Here is a 14560-nt window from a genome sequence, read left to right as displayed (position 1 = left end):
TTTCTGAGAAAAGCAAGAGTAAATTTCTCAAAAATAAGAATGAACGTTAATAGGCCCACAAGTCTCTCTAACTGAAAAACGCACATATTTTTCCTGATTGGTAAGAGCTGCTTTCAGTTCTTTAAAACTGAACCCTGCACATCTCAAGAAATTGCTGTTCGATTAGTTGCTGCTCAGTTATATAACACACGATAGAAAAGTCATTTACATTTAGTGTCCAGTAACGTTAGTATGTCCAGTAGAGACACATTCCATGTTGACACAGGCACACACAGTCAGTGTTGTGAAGCACGGTTTGTGCTCCCGCTATTGAGGTCAAAGTGGCATGATGATGTTGTTCCTTTAAATGATTTCACCCAGCTGATCTACGTCACAACATACTGTTTGACTCGAAATTACAATTACGTTTTATTTCTTTATTGTTTTGGCCGCGGATTTAGGATCAACACAGACCACACGCGTCGAGTCGTAGTGTATAACTGTCCAAAGCAGTCCTGAATAAGCATGAGCTAGTTTCCACTGCGAGCTGAATGCAGTTGTGTTGTTGACGCAGAGTGGTCACATGTATTTGAACTGAAGATGGCGGACCACAGCTCAGGAACATCGGAGCAGCACAGCAGTGAAGTTTCAGAAACGTTAGTGTCATCTAATGAATTTCTCAAACCCCACATGCAGGACAGCGATGGACATAGAGCCAACAGTCCAGAGGAGTCGCTTTGTCCTGCCTCGGTGATTTACTTTAAGGAAGCGCTAACTTGTAACACAAGTTTACAGTTTACAGAGGCGAGCTCTTCTCTTCCTGCCCCAGTGCGATATGAATTCCAGATTGAGAAGATTAACAAGAAAATAAGAAGTAAGTATGTAGTGTTTGCTTCTCTTGAACATGCTGCGTTATTTGTCACAAGCCTTATGTTTCAATGTCAGCAAACCGCGAAGTTTATACAAGTTTGCAATTTCTGCCTTTCTTAGATTGGTGTGTGTTTTTTTTAATTTATGCATTTTAATTCATAAGTCAATAATAACCCACATCTAGAACAAACTGTCATCAGCTCGGGTGTGAAATATAACACCTGGGCTCGTATTCACGAAACATTGTATCTTGTCACTCCTAAATAGCAGTAAAAGTTTTTAGTTAAAATTTCTGTAAAAACCTATTAACAAATCTGCTGAGACAAAATTAAATTCAGGAATAGAGAAAAGTCCAAGAGTAAGGGCGAGGTTGACCTCGTTGCTATGGATGATGTCAGCATGCTTACTAGCTATGCACACAGTGATTGGCTGAAAGTCTGTCCGCTTTATTCAGAGTAATATTGTAGAGCACGATGTTGCAATAAAGTTTTAAAAATAAAAATGTTACCACATCCAAATAAAGATTTTAAAATGCATGCTAAGTGTCACTAATTAAACAAGTATTGTCATGTATGCTTCTCGTAAACGGTTAGTGAATATGCATATAAACAGCCTTTTAATTAACAGAGTAGAATAATCATAGCTGATAGTATTACAATAGACTGTATGAGTATTACATGCAAAAACAACAACAACAACTGGATGCCAGACCAGCTGTTACTTCTTGTCCAACTGGTTAATGCAAACAAGGATATAATCAAAGGAAAAGTTAGAGTTAGGATAACCTCCAAAACCAAAGGCGACAAGGTTATTATCATCAGATGTTTCTAAAATGTTTAAATTTAGAGGCATATTGCCACCAACAGCCATTTTAGGATAGTTTGTGGTTTGATCTTCGTGATGGAGTCCTCTTCACTACTCCTAACCTTTCACAGATTTAGGAGTTAGTTTTAGAGCTAAAACGCGTTGTGAAATACTCTTAGATCAAAAATCAGTAGTCCTAAATTTAGGATTGACAAGTCCATTATTTTTAAGATTTTCTCCTAAATTGCTTTTAGCCTTAAGATGTTTTGTGAATACGGGCCCTGCTGTATGACTTTAGGTATCCACAACCTTAAAGTGTACAAATTGCATAAACTCCTAATCCTTGAGCTCATGTTTCCCATGAGAAATATTACTGGTTGAGTGTGCATCCTGCCTATTTTTATTATGGTCAGATTTGGCTGATTCTGAACTATCTATCTAGTCTAATTTGCCCACATTTTTGGCCATCATAGTCATGCTGTAAATGACTGGAATGCACATGATGCCCAAAACTGCTTTCTGTGTAGGTTGTCACTTGGTTTTCTGTGCTTTTTAAACATTCTTTTGGTGTGTTACAGAGATTAACTGTTTGAAATGTTAATTAAGGTCTCTTAAAAGCATATTGCAAGTGAAAAGCGAGTCATCTTACATCCAAACCAACCATGATTCTGTATAACTGTCCTTTTCATAAATATATGCATTTCAAAAAGTATGTGAAATGAGTAGGATGTCTAAATATGCAGTATTCATGAAACTGTATGCAGACAATTCTTGCCTGCTGAGATTTCTTTGTGCAAGTGTGCAACCAGTTTGCCATCCCATAAATCCACAAGAGCCGAGGAGCTCTGGGAGTCCCGCTGTCTTTTTTTTATTTCTTGGTTATACTGTACTTATTTAACAACACCCAGGTAAACTATTTTCACAGTTTTTCTTAGTACTTTAAATATTTTTTGTTTTCTATCAAAATGTTCTTGTGTGATAACAATGTTCTTGTGAGAAAGTGTTTGTAGTAAAAGCTGTTTTGCACAGAAATTCATTGCAGCCGGCTTTGTTTTTGATGTTTATTTGAGTAGGTATTGTATGAATAACATAAGTCAACGTAGCTTTACACACACACACACACACACACACACACACACACACACACACACACACACACACACACACACACACACACACACACACACATTTTGTACTAAAGGTAAATCCAAAATAGTGATGTCACTGTCTAAGCAGAGGGATTTGTGCAACCCTATGGAATATAGTCCACACATGACAAATGAAGTAATAATCAATATTTCAGAATAATTCAAACTCAGATATTGTTGTGTGATATCTGAGTTTTAATTATTTGGCTACAAATCTCACCTCATCATTCCTCCCAGTGATTATTTCCAGGATAAACTGAGATGCCCCCAAGCTGGCTTCTTAAAACTGACTAAATATTTAAAAAGAGCCAAAAGAGCCGTTCTTTTGAACGGCTCTTTGAAAGGAACGGATCGCGAAGATCCGGATCCCCTCAAAGAGCCATAAATCCCATCACTAATTTTTTGCGTCGACGTCATCGATGACCTCGGCGCGTTGTCCCAGCCCTAGTCTGTACCTAATGCTGTTTCAAATTTTTTTATTAATTGATATTTTTCATGCATAAGTGCTTTTCTCTTGTAAATAATACGATTTGAAAATTAGTTTATAGACTTTTCAAATTAGGTTTTTCTCTTTTCAAAGGAACTTTCAAAGGTTGAAATGTGATCATTTTTACAGTGTCCATAAAATATTTTCATCGCGTTTGTTTCATACAATGATTAATATGAGTGGTCAGTTTGCTCCTCTTCAAGATGTCTTTCTAAAGCAATGTTCTGGTTCTCAATCGGTTGTACTTCCATCCTTCTCTTGTGCGGCATGTGGATATTTGACAACAGCTCCCCCCTCCATCTGACAGGCCTCTGGGGAGCTGTGCCCCCTTCCACCATCTGCTCACATGATTCCCACAATCCTCCTCTGCATCACAGCAGCCATCTTGGTCAGCACCCTCCCATTTGCAGTGCGTGCAGCCAATCTGGTGAAAGCAAGCGGCTGGGCTGTGAGGGAGGGACTGAGAGAGAGAAAGAGACATCTCTGATTGTAGCTGTGCTGAGGCTCACACAGCATCTCAATCCCCTGGCGGTGCTGAGCCAGAGAGCACTGGAGCCTTTATTAACACTGACGATTTTAGCTGTCGCTGCTCCTTCACAAGGCGAGGCCATTGAGTCCTGGAAGAATAGCATCCTTTCGGCCAGATTTGCCGTGAACTACTTGTTTATTTTCCCTCTTCCTTCTTTCTTTGCTTTCACTGACTGTGTTTTCATTCTCCTTTGTGCTGGAGAAGACTCTTGCTTGGACTGGATAAAAAAAAAATCCTATTCCCTGCTCCTGACTCTTCACTGAGGGCCGTCATCGTAAGTGTTGTTGTTGTCGCAGCAGCAGCAGCTATCAGCTGAGTCACCATGTCTGATCTGACGCCCCAGAGCGAGGCCCCCACTCCCACTACTGACAAGATCACACAGGCTGCCAGAGAGACCATCTACCTATGCAACTTCCGCGTGTCGGTGGATGGCGAATGGCTGTGCCTGCGCGAGCTCAATGACATCTCGCTAACGCCAGATCCCGAGCCGTCTCATGAAGGTAGGCCCACAGCATCACTAGGCCTCTGTGGCTCCTTCATACTGGGCGGTGCTCGTCCAACCTTCCACCATCATGCTCTCAGCATTCCCGCAGGCCTGCTTGGAAATGTAGTTTTTATGGAGAACAAGTATTTGTTTCACACTAAGTGATTTGAGAGAAGCTGTTCAAATCCTGTTTTGTTCTAATAACATTTTTGTCACATTGAACAAATGAGTATGTGCACTGCATTGTCTGGAAAATCCCCTTTAGAACAAATGTCGTTCCAAAAAAAAAAAAAAACAACAAAAAAAAACTAAATATAGGTTTTTACAGACTGTTAGCCTTTTAGTGTCATTGACTGTAAGAAAATTTGGATTGTTGGTCATAATTTTTAAACAATATATCACACCAAAAAAGCTGACACTAAAAAGCAATGACTGTAAAGATAACTATAATGGTAACTATAATAGCATACACACCAACAGAATATAATATTTGGTTCTTCTTATTAGTGCACGCTGCAGTTTTGTTCGAGCTTTTTAAAGCAGGATGGATTCTGATTGGCTGATTGTGTTTTTATTCTTCATCATGTGGAAAACAATCATTCTGAAAGTGATCCCAACGATATTGTTCCTCTGTATTATTGTAGCTGTGGTGTGGACTTCCCTATTCTCATAATTAGAATGAGTATTTAACCTTTATAGTTATCATGCTTGATGTGAGCGGGCCTTTAACAAATGACTAAATCTTGTTTGATATGTTCTCTTTCTCTGTTAAGGTTAATAAAAATAAAAAGCATTTTGTAAATATGCTTATCATTTGGTTTTCATTTATTCACTTTACTGAAGAGAAAAATAAGGCAATACATTATTTTCTAGAAAAGTTATGGTGTCAGACCACACAATTGTTTTGCTAATCCAGTGCATTACTGGAGAGTCACGTCTTATTGTGCCAAAGCTTAACATCATATGGACACACACACTGTTGCTCTGGAGACAGGCCAGGGATTCCCACTCAATCAGATGTTTTGAAGGCATGAGATCAACTGGCAGTAGAGAAGATGTAACCAGGGCCACTAACAGCAGCAGTTCAGTCTAATGTTTTTTATGTTCATTTGGCAAGAAGGAAACAGGCCTGTAGAAAGACAAGGAATATAATACATTACCTGATAAGGTGTGTTTACAGAGTCATCCTCTGAGATGAGTATATACTACAGAAGTAGTTGTTTATTGGTCAAGCATTTTCACAAATTGCATCACCTTTATACTGTGATAAACATTTTGACATTTTTAGTGTCACATCGGACCCCAGGGTTCAAAGCCAACACAAATTAAGACTTTTTTTTAAGAATTCTTTTTTTCATAGACGTTTTACAACAAATATTCTCTTCAGTTTAACCACTGCATATCAATCAGTACTGGTTAGTTGCCATTTTCACTGCATGCAGATGTGCTTTGTAGCGTTTGTTGTACTCTGCCTCATTAAGTGTCACTTATGGCTTCATTTTATTTTTGTTTCTTCTTTTCCCTCCCAGCCAAGTGACAGAAACTCTATGAATAAAAAAAAAAAAACGAATCTGTCACTTTCTTCTGTGGAACATAAAAAGTTATGTTTTGGACGAAAAGCTTTCTTTCATGTTTCACAGAAGAGAATCACACATGGATGTTTGGAACTACGTGAGGTAAAAGATTATTTTTTGTTTTTTGCTGTCCCTTTAAAGTGGTTGTGGAATGAATCTAACATAAAAAGATATTATTCCAGTGCTGTGGATTAAAAGGAAATATTACATTCTTTCTTGAGGCCTTCTGTCAAACAGTCGGTTTAGATAAGTTGCCACTAGTGTAAGTAGAGCATTGTTTGAGCTCCTTCTAGTGTAGTCAGATTACTTCTGATCCAGATTTGCTGACTTGTTATAATAGTGGCTCTTAAGGAACGTCAACACTCAGTTTGCTATTAAAAGTTCTCTGTTGTAATGCTTCTCAAGTCATCCACTAGGGTAAGATTTGTGCTAATGTATGACAGTGTGAGAGAGAGAGAGAGAGAGAGAGTGAGCTTGGCTCTGTAGATAAGTCTACTCACTCAAATTTCCTATAATATAAAGTGTATTCACTCTTGTTGTTGCTTTGGTTTACTCCCATGAAGTGCATGACCCAATCCTTTTCTGCTTTTTTTCTGTTTTCCATTGTCTTTTGCAAAGACTCATGGGAGGATTTCACAGATTTGGTGGAGCAAATGCAAATGCTTGATGAGTTTAAAGGTGCGTATGGTGGCATCACTCCCCTCAGTCCACCTCATCCCTGCCTCGGGCACCATCCTAAAACCACAGCTGCATGGCGGTGCAGCCCTGTCTTTACCAGACCAGCCTCCCTGAACGGCACATTCGCACCACAGCTTCTAAACCTCTACCTCTTATGCTCATGTTCTTTTGTTCTCTTTATTTGTCTATGTTTTATTGTCTATTATCCTTTCCTATTGGTTTGATGTTTCCATCAATAGCTTTGTCTCTGTGACTTTTTTCGCTAGCTCTCTTTGTAGCTAGCAAATTTTTTTTTTGGCTGTTTCCCTGCCCCACCCCATTCTCTGGCTGTTTTGGCATGTTGATCGCATGGTTTTACAAGGATTTCATACAATCAGTGATCAATTTCAGGTTCTTCAGATTTATTCCCTGTAGAGACATTAAACATTTATGATTCAGAGACTTCTTATGCACTAAAAACACACTAAAATAATCTCTGTCCTTACAGTGAAATAGTTTGGTTTCTGTAATTTGCTTAATCTTTGCATAGACATGAAGCTATAGCTTGACTTATTCTTTGCTGTGTGATTCTGCAAAGCTACAAGGACTTTAATACCTGGTGAAAATTGATTTTTAAAACCGTACAATCTGTTGGTTTTACAATTCAATAACTTTATTCTTGTTGTTGCATTAACAATTCAATATTATTTTATAAGTAATGACCATTTAAAATAAACTTTTAAAAGTCAGTGTACTGTGGGAAAATGACCCACTGACTCCTGGATCATTTCTCCTGTCTCAGCTCCTGAAAAGTAAAGACATTTTTGTGCAATGTAAGTGCAATAAGATAGGAAGTTTGGTGACTAAATGCTAAATGAGTCCATCATCGTCCATTTGTAAAATCCCAATTGATTTTAAAGAAGAAAAAAAAAACCTATAGCAGCCTTTCTCTCGCGCAGCACTGTCCTCAAGAGAAAGGTCACTGCTATTCATGAACAGACATGGATTGAGGGTATTAATGATGAAATGATTGCATTAATGTGGGTGTGTTTTTGTTTAGATAGGGTGAGGCTTGAGAACTCAAACTCGAAATTCAGTTTTACTGTTGTGATTCATTGTAAGGTTGAATTAAGTTTATCCTGAAAAGAACAGCTTTCAAAACATGAGATAGTGGAATGAAATCTGTGTGCATTTGATGCATTTCACATTGTATCAATGGGAAGTTCAAATATATATCATGCTCAAACCTGTTAAATACTGTGTAGAAAAATTCAGAGTTAGAGAATTTTGTTTTAAATCATGCTTGAATTTTTTTTATTTCCAGATCCCAAGGACCCCATTGCCATAGAGAGGCTTAACCTGATGAACATGGCCAAGCTGAGCATCAAGGGCTTGATTGAGTCTGCACTGAACCTGGGCCGCACACTGGACTCTGACTATGCCCCACTGCAGCAGTTTTTTGTCGTCATGGAGCACTGTCTGAAACATGGACTTAAAAGTAAGCGCAACAAATCCCAAACCAAATTCTGCTGTCTTTAGACTATTCACTGGTCCTCATTTGTATCCTTTACGCAATAATAATTGGCTCATTAATTTTGATAATTACTGATTGCACAGTATTTTGGAATGCAGTGTGTTTGTTTGTGTGTGTGTGTGTGTGTGTGTGTCTATATATATATATATATATATATATATATATATATATATATATATATATATATATATATATATATATAGATTTTTTTTTCTTTATTTTAAAGGTAAGAAGACGTTCCTTGGCCAGAATAAGTCTTTTTGGGGTCCTCTGGAACTTGTAGAAAAGTTGACTCCAGAAGCTGGTGAGATCACAGCCAGTGTCAAAGACCTTCCTGGGCTCAAGTAAGATTTTCTTTTTTTTACTTGAACATATTGTTGTTATTTTTCAGAAGGCATACTGTGCTTCTGAATCTAAAGTTGTTCTTTCATTCCAGAACCCCATTAGGAAGAGGCAGAGCATGGCTTCGTCTGGCCTTAATGCAGAAGAAGCTCTCAGACTACATGAAGACCATCATCAACCGAAAAGACCTACTAAGGTACAATTACAGCTTTTGGTCTCTAGTATAAAAGCCATGAATGTGATTTTGCAACCCAGTTTTTCAAATGTCTTATGTTTGATCTTCTTGTGTTCCTCAGTGAATTCTATGAGCCCAATGCTCTAATGATGGAGGAGGAAGGAGCTGTGATCGCTGGGCTGTTGGTTGGCCTGAATGTCATTGATGCTAACTTGTGTATGAAAGGGGAAGATTTAGACTCACAGGTATCTGTTAGTTACTGTACATGAGTAATGAAGGGACAGCAAATGATGGAACAAAGCATTATCTTTGTTGCATTTTCTTTGTCCTTTCAAGGTTTTTCTCCAAAGCGTGCTGGCCAAAAGGCGATACAGGGTAATAAGATCTCCTCTACTCTCTTAATAGGTTGGAGTCATAGATTTTTCCATGTATCTGAAAGATAGCACGCACAGCAGCAAAAGCACAGAAGGGTGAGTCCTTATTGAGCTTCCTCAATGGAAGCTAATTGTTGAAGTCTGACAGTTAATGGACACAAAGCTGCTCTTTGCTTGCAGTGATGGACAGATCACAGCTATTCTTGACCAGAAGAATTACGTTGAGGAACTGAACAGACATTTAAGGTGCAGTCCCTTTACCCAACATCAGACTTGTGAGGTGTGTTCGTGACTAGCTGCTCATTTGGAAAGCATGAGCAATCTCACATTGTCACTCTAAATTCCCCTTTCCCAGTGCGTCAGTGAATAACTTGCAAGCCAAAGTGGATGCACTGGAAAAATCCAACACAAAACTTACAGAGGAGGTGGGTAATAATTATAATTGAATAGATTACTGAAGATGTGGTAAATACAAGAGCGTAATAAACAAGAGACAAATGATTTACATAACGGATAGATAATTGACATGTTAGCAGCCTTGAATTCAGCTGTGTATACACTACTGTTCAGAAGTTTTAATTATAGAATAGATGCTAGTAATAAAAATACCAACGGTTTGTGCATGTGTTCTTGATATTTAGCTTGCTGTGGCAAACAACAGGATCATCACTCTGCAGGAGGATCTGGAAAGGGTGAAGGAGGAAAGCTCTTACTTTGTGGAGTCTAGTCGCAAGGTAAAGAACAGTTTTGATCCCACAGTGCTGATTTGTTAACAATCATTCTATAGAGCCACATCGATTGCTACTCATTATTCAAAACTAAGCCACAAGCTCAAAGTAGTTCTTTGCTCTCATACTTAACCTGTATTTCTCTTGAAGGCATCAGGGGCAGATGGTACTGCAAACGGTCAAGTGCTTGGAGAAACACTCAAACAGCTCAAAGAGGAAACTCAGCTCAGACTGGTGAGTAAAAACATTCATGTGTATATCTTCAAATTCATCTCTGATATGAGGTCTTCAAAGAATCGAGTCTGTGTTCTTTCGATCAGAAGTCTGAAGAACTGTTTGTGTGTTTGTGTAGGATGTCGAGAAGGAGTTGGAGGTGCAGATAGGGATGAAGCAAGAGATGGAGCTGTCCATGAAGATGCTAGAGAAGGACATCTGTGAAAAACACGATGCTTTGGTGGAGCTCAGACAGCAGTTAGATGAAATGCGTACACTCAACCATGAGCTCTCCATTAAGTCACAGGTAAACTTAAGCAACTTGTTTAGTTATATTTTTGAATATCTAAACCTGTCTCTCACCATAAATATAGCCACAGAGGCTGACAAGGTGTTAAAAAAAGGAAGAAAACAGTCACAGGTATGAAAGAGAGAGACACGTTTCCATTAAAAAACATGCTTTTCACAATTTACAGATTTACTATTTGAGCGCCAAATTGTTTCACATACGGAAGCTGCTTGTAAGCAGCATATATTTATTTTCCCTCCCCATTTTAAAAGGGTCGAGTGACAACAAAGTTATCTGATTTGACATTGCCAAAATAAAGAAGCAAGTACAGTAGACTTGCTGTAGCTTTACAGGGCTTTAATGTGTAAAATTGTTAATAAGAATAAGAACATTACAATTATTTTAGTACCACTTATCTAAAGTAGCAAAACTGCATTTATTTGAGTTTATTTTTGTCTTGTAGGGCTCAGAGGCTGGTGCAAAACAGAAAAATGACATCATCAGCCGCTTGGAGGAGAAAACAAACCAGATGGGGAGCATTATTAAACAGCTGGAGAGCAGGTAGAGTCGTCGAACTACATAAACACAGCATGTACACATGACATGTACACTGCAAAACAAAGAATGGGGTTCAAAAGTCTGAGAGAACAAGTGAAAATGCCTCTTCTAATTTTAATAATAAGTAACACAAGAGCATACATACTGTTGTCCATGATATTATCAATTAATATTGACTTATACTAATAAATGCTTTAAAGGTTAGTTATTTTAGTTTAAATAATTTTTAAAGTTAACAAATTTAACCTTAAATCGTTATTCAACTAACATTTGTATACATTTTTTTTTATTGCAAATTAAACATTTGATTTTTAATCATAGATTTTCACTGTGAGCTTTTGAACTGCACCATATGTTACTAATTTTCCAAAGGAGGTTATTGTTCAGGATGAGCAGATTTCCTTAATCGGTGAAAGATCATAACAAAGATCACATATATACTGTAGAGCACAGATAAGACAAGGCCACTTTCCTGTTTCAGTTCTGTTGCCAACCTCTGGGAGGCAGCGATGCTTCTGTTTCTACAATAACTTCTGCTTTCGGTCTCTGTCTTCTCTCAAACACTTCTTTGCTTTTACCTGTTCATTTGACATTTTTCACATGCTCATTCTCTTTTGTTTCTACACCTTTTTCCTGAGCAGTGAGGAAGACATGGCTAAACAGGCACGAAGCTTGAACACAGTTGCAGGAAAACTCCTTCAGCAGCAATAAAATGGTCACTGACTAGATAGTTTCCAAAAAAAACAACAACAACAAAAAAAGATCTTCAGTTTGATTTTACATAACATAGATGAGTAGGGTGCTTATTTTATTACCGAGTTCAGTCTTTTAAACCAGACTGAAAACTACAGATCTTGCTTCTTTGTCGCCCCCCAGCCTCATCTTTCAATCGTGTACACCTGATCCAGTGCTCCTGTCTCTAGTCCCCTTCTGTATGTTTTAGCCAAAGTTAAATGCAGCTGTTTTGAACCGCTTAGAACAAAAATGGCACACGTACATTTTATGTAATGGAAATGCATCTCTCTAATATCTTTACTTGTCAATACTGCAAAAATACTTCTCAAACCATAACCCAGTTCAGTACATCACAGGGAAACATTCCTAACCAAATTGTACAATCGTTTTATACTCTATATAAAAGTATGCAACACCATATTATTCGGTAAAAAGTCTTTGACCTGAATATTAGACCAACTTCCTTACGTTTCATGATATTGAGTGCTTTGATGGATGCCTAAGTGTGTTTATTTCAGGCATATTCAGGGGGTTTTGTTAGCTTTTTTTGGAAGAAATGATGTTGAGTGCAGGATGGTGTGCCTGAATTATTTTACTGCTTATTGTAAAATTAATTGAAATCTGAAATTGATGCAGTGGTAGTTGATGCCAAATGTCAAAGCTTTGAAAAGATATTTGTGACACCAGGCTTCACGGATTCTGCAATAAATCTGGATGATGAAATCCTCTAAATTGTGAATGGATTGAAGTGTATGTAGACAATTTAGAAGTGAAATGTAGTAAAAAGATTGCTTAATAAAAAAAAATCAGATATTTAGACTATTTTGCCTTCTTGAGCTTTTACGGTTTCTGCTCTAGCCACATGCTTCCTCCTGTCCTCTCTAAGTTCCTCCCTTAGTTCTTCTTTATGCTTTTATTATTCAGTTCATCTTCGTTTCCCATGGCTTTTAGTTTTCATTTCACCTCATTAAGTTAATGTGGCCCAACTTCAGATGTAAGAAGGCGGAACGAGAGCGGGACCTGGCTGACGAGGCCAATCGACTCTTCAAGCAGGAGTTTGGAGACAAGATTGAGAGTCTGCAGGAAGAGGTGGAGCAGTTACGGAGACAGAGGTACTGAGACTTACTTATTGTTATGATGTTACATATACTGGTCAACCAATATATTTTGTTTCATATCTAGTAAGCAAATGTTAGAGAATAATAAGAAAAGGTGCTTAAGCACCGAATCAGCATAGAAGAATGATTTCTGAAGGATCGTGTGACACTTAAGACTGTAAGATGTTTGTCACTGAGCTCATCACTTATTTAGCAGAGCTTTTTGAACCCCGGCTGAAGCACACAAGTTTGTTTTCATTGTGATTTAACCAGATGACTGCACAGCCACTGCTAATGATGTGAAAATTACAAACACATTAATAAAGACCTTGTTTTTCTTGATATGATAGATGGCTTTTGGAACAAGAGCTCAGGAAATGGCGAGAGAACCCTGGAGGCCACATACCTGAAGCTCTGTTAGGAAAAACCCCACCTCAGAGAGACATGAGACAGCATGTGGAGGACATCAGAAGGGTGAGACCTGCTTTCCACTTTAGTGTCATTCAGTTGCTTTTTCTGAATATAGAGTGTGCCGTTCCCTGAAATTCGGGCTTTTTGTTTTTATATAGGAGTTAGAGTCTGTTAAAAAAGAAAATGATACATTGCGTTGTGCATTTGAGGAAAAGTCAAGTCCGAGTTCCAGTTTGTAAGTCTTAAATGCTGGATCAGTTGCATACAACTCTATTTATTTACTGCAATGCTATTAAAATTAAACTGTCTTTTTCTCAGGACGCTGTCACATGAAGATAAACAGGTACTCTACATTTTAATCAGTATTTATTTTTTTTAATCCGAGAGGTTCCCTGCAATAATTTCTTATTTTTATATCTTACTTGACAGGACCAGTCTCTTTATAAAGTCACTGACCCTACCATCTGCCCAATGTGTGAAAACCAAGACTCTCTGACTACACCCAAGGTACCCCAAGCAAGGAAATTTGAACATTTAAGCAACAATAAAACAAAATCCTCAGCAAGCTAATCATTGCTTTTTAATTACATGTTATTAAACTACACTACTATTCCCAATTTTGGGGTCAGTAACACGTATAATGTTACAAAAGATTTCTATTTAAAATAAATGCTGTTCTTTTGAACTTTAACAATAACAGAATACAAGAGCAACTGTTTTCAACACGGAGAATAGAAAGGAAATGTTTCTTGAGCACCAAATCAACATGTCTTTTTAAACCTTTTCAGAGGCAATGTAAGAACTGCAGTGGTGTGTTCTGTGAGAACTGCATGGCCAATGAACTTCCTCTGCCCTCCTCCATCAACCCTGAACACGTGTGTGACGTTTGCTACTCACAGTTACTGCAGCAGTACTCGTCCTCTCCTTCCTGAGGGAGCACATATTATTCTGGCAGTAGTTGAATGGGTAATCCATGACAAATGACACATCACATTCTAAATAATCAATCAGTGCAAGCTATCTCAGTTAAGCAACATATCACTTATTTTGTTTGCGTACAACATTTGCCAAAAAGGGATTCTTTTTACAAGTTCTTGTGTGAAATGCTTTAAAGATTTTCACGAGTACATCTTATTCTTGAGGATTAAATGAAGCTGTCCACCAAGTGGATTTATGTGGTTCTAGTACTTGAATTGCCTCCATGTCGTTCATGATTGCAAGCAGGATATACAATAACAAAATAGTGACGTATTAATAGAATGAATCAGGAGATGATGGATTGTAGATAGTGTCAGCTTTTTGAAAACTATGGCACTAAACAATGCACATGAACTATCATTTTAAACTTCGAGTCCAAAACTCATCAGTTGTCTAAGATACCATTCAAACAAAACCACATATTACGGAGCAAGACCATAATTTAAATTGAATTAAAATTATGTAAAGAGATTAAAAGGTAGTTTTATGCCTGTGTAATAATGCATTTTATTCTTTATAGCTGAACAATAAAATTTTATTATAGCTTGGATTTCTCAGTCTTAAGTCATTTTATACTAGCCTGGTAATACCAAG

General features: G+C 37.8%; 1 protein-coding gene across 8 annotated transcripts; it reads left to right on the top strand.

Moving 5' to 3' along the window:
* The first annotated feature begins 369 nt into the window (after nucleotides 1–369).
* On the top strand, nucleotides 370–14516 carry LOC132141070 (protein RUFY3-like). 8 transcript variants are annotated; one of them, XM_059550251.1, is made up of 19 exons: nucleotides 380–853; nucleotides 6494–6553; nucleotides 7857–8030; nucleotides 8293–8410; nucleotides 8503–8604; nucleotides 8705–8828; nucleotides 8989–9053; nucleotides 9138–9203; nucleotides 9313–9382; nucleotides 9599–9691; nucleotides 9836–9919; nucleotides 10038–10205; nucleotides 10651–10748; nucleotides 12473–12592; nucleotides 12928–13051; nucleotides 13147–13223; nucleotides 13307–13331; nucleotides 13418–13495; nucleotides 13777–14516. In XM_059550251.1, the coding sequence occupies exons 1-19, from the start codon at nucleotides 580–582 to the stop codon at nucleotides 13918–13920; spliced, it is 2064 nt and encodes a 687-aa protein (XP_059406234.1). In that variant the 5' UTR covers nucleotides 380–579; the 3' UTR covers nucleotides 13921–14516. The 8 variants fall into 8 exon arrangements, with proteins under 8 accessions (XP_059406239.1, XP_059406234.1, XP_059406235.1 ...); XM_059550255.1 differs by lacking the exon at nucleotides 6494–6553 and having other exon boundaries at nucleotides 388–635; nucleotides 775–853; XM_059550253.1 differs by lacking the exon at nucleotides 380–853 and adding an exon at nucleotides 3733–4317.
* The last annotated feature ends 44 nt before the right edge of the window (nucleotides 14517–14560 follow it).

This window comes from Carassius carassius, chromosome 5 (genome assembly GCF_963082965.1).
Source record: "Carassius carassius chromosome 5, fCarCar2.1, whole genome shotgun sequence".
NCBI lineage: Eukaryota > Metazoa > Chordata > Actinopteri > Cypriniformes > Cyprinidae > Carassius > Carassius carassius.
The sequence above is the reverse complement of the archived record's forward strand: the minus strand, read 5'-3'. Positions and strand labels throughout refer to the sequence as shown.

Excerpts from the sequence above, each read along its gene's own strand:
- LOC132141070 (XM_059550251.1), top strand. The coding sequence starts at position 580 with ATGGCGGACCACAGCTCAGGAACATCGGAGCAGCACAGCAGTGAAGTT. Across the intron at positions 10,206-10,650 it reads AGCTCTCCATTAAGTCACAG|GGCTCAGAGGCTGGTGCAAA; the intron begins GTAAACTTAAGC and ends TTTGTCTTGTAG. Across the intron at positions 10,749-12,472 it reads ATTAAACAGCTGGAGAGCAG|ATGTAAGAAGGCGGAACGAG; the intron begins GTAGAGTCGTCG and ends GCCCAACTTCAG.